General features: G+C 39.6%; 1 protein-coding gene across 1 annotated transcript; it reads right to left on the reverse strand.

Annotated features, from left to right (window-relative positions):
- Positions 1-1107: 1107 nt before the first annotated feature.
- LOC132189511 (uncharacterized) lies at positions 1108-5047 on the reverse strand. The gene is made up of 5 exons (XM_088510440.1): positions 2861-5047; positions 2655-2783; positions 2380-2561; positions 1811-1896; positions 1108-1295 (listed from the first exon to the last, which is right to left on the reverse strand). Exons 1-5 carry the CDS (start codon positions 5045-5047, stop codon positions 1108-1110), a joined length of 2772 nt encoding a protein of 923 aa, XP_088366566.1.
- Between the last annotated feature and the right edge of the window lie 1791 nt (positions 5048-6838).

A 6838-nucleotide genomic window follows, 5' to 3' on the forward strand; every position in this document is an offset into this window, starting at 1 on the left:
ACTGATCTCATCTCTCTGCTCTGCCGTTGCCATATATGTATGCCTTAAAAAGCAAGCTTGATGTTTTATATATTCTTCGATTGTGATTGAAGAATTCAATCGATTGGATTCGGTATTTAACATCACAAGGATGTACTCTTAGGGATCCGTCCCGATTAAAAAAGCGTGATAATTTCTTTCGGTTGATAAAACTTATATCCATGTACAACAAGAAAGTAGTTGAAATTGTCTTAGAAGATGCTTCACAAAATGCTAAATATACTTCATCTCATGAACATAAAATAGATTTTACATGTGCAATATATGATGGTACTAACTGCAATTCATGAAGAAATTGGTAATTCAAAATTTTGTATTACTGTTGATGAAGCATGAGATGAGTTTAAGAGAGAACAAATGACCATTTTTTATTAATATTTGCTGACAAAGATAGTTTATACAAAAACACTTAATTCTTTGATCTTATCAATGTTAAAGATATATATCTTGGCGCTAACTTTGAAGAATGAAATATTTGTTTTTCTTTCTCATCATTGTCTTCATATTTAAAATATTCATTGACTGTGGTATGATGGTGATGGCAATATACATGGTCTGAGAAATATTATTTTCGCTTAAAACTAATTATGTTTCCTAACTCCCTCTTAAAGTTGTATGTATATATGAAATTTACACGCAAAACTTTCAAGAAAACAATACTTGTTATAAGTTTGTGGTTAAGTTAATTATCATATCATATATATATATATATATATATATACATATAAAAGTCGAGTTTTGGCTTAGAGAGTACGTAGAATGGCCTTGAACCCATGTTTTTTTGTGAGTGAACCAATCCTATTAGAGAGTGCCTAGAATTACGACATGAATCAAGGACAATAACATCAAACTCAGATTTATTCCAACAAATCCAAATTATGTCCATGACATGCTTCTCATAGTTAACAACAAGGCCCCAATCTGGAACAATTGCATTTTTTTTATCAAAGTCAGCTTTAGTTTCGTTTGCCCTAGTCTCAATCAAGCACACTAAACAAATCTTATGAAGTTTAACCTCCCTTTGTTTAGAGCGGTGATTTAAACCCCTCACATTCCAAATGAGAAGATTCATAAAGTAGGGGAAAACCCTCTCATCAACACCTCCTCTTCTCCCATTTTACTCTTTTCCTTATCCAAAGATGTAGGAAAAGTAGAGCTATCCAGATTTATAGCCTTATCAATATCTTGTTGAAGAGAAGTAATAGCAGCTCCTGACCTTCTCACTTCTCTCAATTCATACTTTCCATCAGCTGGAGCTAGTAAGTACCAAAAGGAATTAATTAGTCCAATGCTTGTTACTATCTTTTGCAATAGCCTTTGTAGTAGGAGTTCTCCTTGAAGACCTAACTTCACTCCAAGACTTCTGAGCTACCTCAGTAATAACTTTAGCTACATTCAAACCATTAGGTTTCACCCCAGTAAAACTGTCCTTCTTAGAGATAGGTTCAGTTTCCCTAGGCATCCAAATATCATATCATCTTCTCTTTTACACTCTGAATTGGATCCACAACCACAGCCATAGCTCGTTGATTCAGAGCTTCAAAACTCTGCAGAAAACAGATTTAAGCATATCAAGAATTTTTTATGAGGAATATAAAAAAGTAATAAAATATTATAATTTTGAAGAAAATGACATGCTCAACTCATTCTCTCTCCTGGGATTGAGAACATCAGTTAATCCATTTGGAAGGACCTTTTTTTTTTTTTTTTTTTTTAACTCTGCAAGATAACCAGAACATTTACAAGCTTCTGTCATGGCAATCTCACTCACCATAAGACTCTGAGTTTTGGCTGTAGCTCCTTGACAGGGAGGGCAGATGAGGAAGTGCCTCAAACAGTATGATCCTGCTCAAATTACTGCCAAAGCATTGATCTGTTTCAATAATAAATATGTAAGCAATATCTGTGACACCCACTCAATACTAAAACTAGTTCCATTTCAACAAAAAGGCAGATTTACAATAAATTGTGAAGAATCCTATACATTCTCAAACTGAATATTGTAACATTCCATCGCTGATTGAGACAAACATATGTCTTTGATGGTATTGATCGCATCTAGTTAGAAATTGCAAGCCGTAAACTTTTGGCGCAGTCAATCTACCAACATCCACTTCTAAAGTGTATAGGGTCAACCCAAAATGTATCAAAAATGTAGTCAGACGAAGCACAAAAATGTAGTCCGAATCCCATCAAGTTCACATAGCAAATGGATAAAGCAAAACTTGCCCCAAAACGCATTCATGATAACAATTGTGTATGCCCAGAATTCTTTTTTATACAATATTTACAACAAATGAGAATTGTATGTATGCTAGTCTTGTTATTCAAGTTCAGTACTTTTTGAAAGATGACAGGCAGTTAGGAGGAGCAAATGGTCCAAAATCAAAGCGTCTGACAGGCAAGGGGGCTGCAGATCCGGATTGACTCGGATGCTGCTGCTCACTTGAACCAACAACAGGCACACTGGTGGGATTAGATATTTCTGCAGCATCTTTGTTGGCCAGATCCTCCAGCTGCGCCTAGAAATTAAGGAAAGATTTATATATCCAAAAAAAAAAATAGTTGCCAATAAAAAGGTAAGCACATTCAAGAAAACACCAATACGTACAAACCTTCATGAATGACTTCAATTGGGGCACCAAAGCAAACCGGTAGTCAAACATAGTTATCATCCTAGCTTTCAGCCTCGTCTGCCCCATGGCAGCACAAGTCGCCGCGATTATAACATCAAGTTGGTAAAGCTGCGACACTTGACATGGTGAGAGACCATAATTAAGGAACAAGAATAGATAGATTCCATATGCATTAATTAATTTACCTTTTGAGCCAGACGATTTTTCTGCCTATGGATTGCCATTTGAATTTCAAAATCTACTTCTTCTAATTCCTTCATAATACTCCATATGATATCCAACTCAGCAGCAGCACCATCATCATCCTCACTCTTACTCTCGAGCTCTTTCCACCGTTTGAACAAGAGGGATACATAACCCCTTTTCCTATTTTCATCAACACTACATAACCTATCAACACTCACCAATGGTGTATCATATCTCAAATACTTGCCTTTTCTTTCGCACATTCGGCGCAAACGACGAGATTCATCTTCAACGATCTTGTACAACTTCATTCCCAGACGTTGGCTAGCTTTTCTCAGACTTTTCCATTTCCTTATTTGCTCCCCAATTGTAGGACCTTCCGTCCATAGCCAAGAAACAAAAGCATCACTATCACAATCAGCAACACAAAAATCTTCAGCATTAATTGAAGTTAACACTGCAATTCCATTGTCCGGCTCAACAGTCTCTCCTCGCAAGAACCGGACATCGAAAAGGAGAGCTGATAAGTCGCTGCTGAAAAAAACACTCTCTTGAGTGTTGCCCCAAAACCAGTTATTGCCTCTAACGTCTTCCTCCGAAATGATATCACCAAGACAATGCAAAGCGCAAGCTTTTTCCAAACCTTCCAACAACTGAAGAACAAGATTGAGCTCCGGAGCTTCCAAAGAGCATATCAATTGGGGCGTTTGGTGAAGCCAAACATCCATAATCACCGATTTAGGAATATTATGGTTTTTTTGCAGCAATTCGATTATCAAATTCTGCAGCGCATCCAGAGTGCTACAAACAAGACATTTTCTACCCGTAAACAATTGCAGTTTCGCACGAATTCTCTTTATCATTTCTGCCCGCTCACTGTCTTCAACATAATTAGGCCAATCTGCAGTACTGGCGGTGGTGGCGGAGGCGGAAATCGATTCCACTGGCTTCCAAATGCCGTTTTTGACCATATGAATTGCCCATTCGGGAGCTCCATCCGGCAAAAGAGATTGACAACTATCCGATATGGATAGAGTAGGTATATGACCCATAAGATGCTTCTCGATATCTGGATCCAAAACCCTGTCTTCGCAGTAAGAGCACGCCCAAAACCTCCAAATCTTCTTTGCCTTAGTGTAATCAATCGCTTCCGTCAAAAGTTTCTTTGCCATTCGAAACTTATTCTTATCGAAATACACTTTGAGATCTTCGATCCCGATTCTCAACAACTTCCTCTTTTCTTTCACACTCATCTTGTCGTTCCAGAACGCCCTGACTCGACTGATCGTAGCGACGTCGTTGGACTCGAATTCCTTGTGTTTCTTGATATTCTTTTTCTTTGCCAACAGATCAAAATCCGGAGGCGCCCTCCGCCCTGGGATCCCCCACTTTTTCAGTTGGGCACCCTCAAACTCGGCCTTTACCTTCACCAGGGAATTATCCTCTACGAGCCGTTTCCATTTGTCCCTCCTGTTCCCACCTTCAAGAACGATGATCCGGCACTTGGATTTCTCTGCCAGCTCCACGATAACCTCCCTGATCTTCTCATGCCGCGAAGCCTGGACCGGGACTTTGTACCCTGGCTCCGTCGGGTTCTCGATCAGCAACGCGTGATCGCATTCCTGGACCACGGCATCGTACGAACCGGCGTCGTTTCGGGCGAGTTGGAAGCGCAAGACGGCGTGGAAGAGTGCAAAGGAGATGGAGTTCGGGGAAAGCGCTAGAGCTTGGCGTGAGGACTCGACAGCGTCGTTGAGGCATTTGAGTCTGCCGGTGGTAGAGTCGCAGAGCAATGCCGTTTTGTAGTGGAGGAGGCTTTGGCTGCTGAGCATAATCTCCGGGTGGGAAAGGATGAACTCCACGGCTTCGGTGCTGTGATCCTCACCGCAGAGGGCAATAAGGCATTCTTGGCGTGAGGACTCGATGGCGTCGTTGAGGCATTTAAGTCTGCCGGTGGTAGAGTCGCAGAGCAACGCCGTTTTGTAGTGGTGGAGGCTTTGGCTGCTGAGCATAATCTCCGGGCGGTGGGAAAGGATGGACTCCAGGGCTTCGGTGCTGTGATCCTCACCGCAGAGGGCAATAAGGCATTCTTGGGCCGTTGAAGTAGACACATCGAACGGTGGGGGATCGGTGGATGGCAAAGCAGAGGAAGAAGATGTTTTAGCCGTTTTCTTGGAGGGAATCATATCGCAAAGACTTCGATTTAAAAGAATGGGTGGGTGGGTGGGGTGGTGGGGTTAAATAGGTAATTTACTAATTAACTGATTCTGGTTTCAGTTGGTTTCTTTCGCGGGTTTTTCTCTCTTTCATTTTTCGTTAACTCAACCAGGTATGTTTTTCTTTCTTTCTTTTTTTATTAATTAATTTAGCATCAATTTGGATGCTGCCCGTAGAGAAATAGAAATTCATTAAAAACTTTGTTTTTTTCTCTCATTTAATTAGTTATATATATATGGTTTGTTTCATCATAAATTATTGATGCTCTCATCATTTTATGGATATAAGCACACATATACCAATTTATCGTCAAGGATGATGATTTAGTAGTCTTAAGTTCGACTCCTGCAATAAAAATCCTCATGTCTATTGGTGTAAATCGGCTTAAGTCCCACATGAATATACCTTATTGGAGCTAGATCAACCTATGAGTGACTTTGATTTGAGGGAATGTTTGCAATTTCGTACTCTGGTCACCTTCCGTCTCCCTTTTTTAATATAAAAAATAATAAATAAAAACACATGCATTAAGTTCATATGTAAACATACAAAGTTTGTTATCAGAACAGTGTTAACTGTTTCTTCTAAGTTATAGGGGAGTTGAGACCCTCCAGAGACTTGGAAGGGAAAGGAGGGGTTTTCCTGAATGAATACCTCTTTTTGAGATAATGTAGAGTTCTCTTGGTGTAGAGTGTTTGGAAAGAGGGTGAAGCTATCTCCTTCAACTTGAGGATGGCAAAGAAGAGAAGTCTGATAGATATGAGAATGGCTACAATTGTTTGCAAAGCATTTTGCTAAGGTTTATATTGAGCTCTACTGCCTTGTCAAAAAAAAAAAAAAAAAAAAAAAAAGGAAAGTTCAGTTTGCCCCTCTGAACTTCTAGCTGATTTGACAAACTCCCCCTCCCCCCCCCTCAACTTTCAAATCTCTCACTTTGGACCCCTGAACTTTGATTTGCTCTCATTTTGGACCCCTCTGTTAATTTTCAACGTTAAACTCAAACGATTTGACTTTTTATGCCCATTATATCCTCAATTAGCCATATGAAATTTCAAAATTGTCCATAGCTACAGTACCCACCCTAGCCCAGAACGACCGTTTTGGGCTAGACAAATTATATATATATATTTTACTAAAAAAAAAAATTTGAAAAAAGGAAAAATATTTAAAAAATAATACTATTAAAAAAAATTAAAAAAACAGAGGGGGTGGCTGGAACCACCACCTTGGCCATGGGATGGTTCCAGCCACCCCCAAAAGGCCCAAAAAAAAAATAATAATAATAAAAAAAAAAAAAAAAAAAGGGATCAGGTGTTTTGGGGGTGGCCGGACCACCCCCAAAGGCCTAGGGGTGGTTCGGCCACCCCATACCAACCGAATGGGGTGGCCAAACCACCCCCAGGCCCTTGAGGGTGGTCCGGTCGCCCCAAAAAACACCTAATCCGCTTTTTTATCTTTTTTTTTGGCCTTTTAGGGGTGGCCGGACCACCCCCTTGGCCGTGGGGGTGGTTCGACCACCCCTAGACAAGCCATGGGGGAGCCACCACCTTGGCCAAAAATGGAGTGGTCCGCTGATTTTCTTCTTTTTCTTTCTTTTTTTTTTTTTATTTTATTTTATAATATTTTGCTTTTATTTTTTCTTTTTTTAAAAAAATAATAATTTTAATTTTAATGCCCAAAATGACTTCGTTTTGGGCTAGGTAAGTGTTATAATTTTAGGGCCCAAAACGGTGTAGTTTTCAGGTAAGGGTATAATGAGC

The sequence above is a fragment of the Corylus avellana genome, chromosome 9 (genome assembly GCF_965113065.1).
Source record: "Corylus avellana chromosome 9, dhCorAvel1.hap1.2, whole genome shotgun sequence".
NCBI classification, from domain to species: Eukaryota; Viridiplantae; Streptophyta; class Magnoliopsida; order Fagales; family Betulaceae; genus Corylus; species Corylus avellana.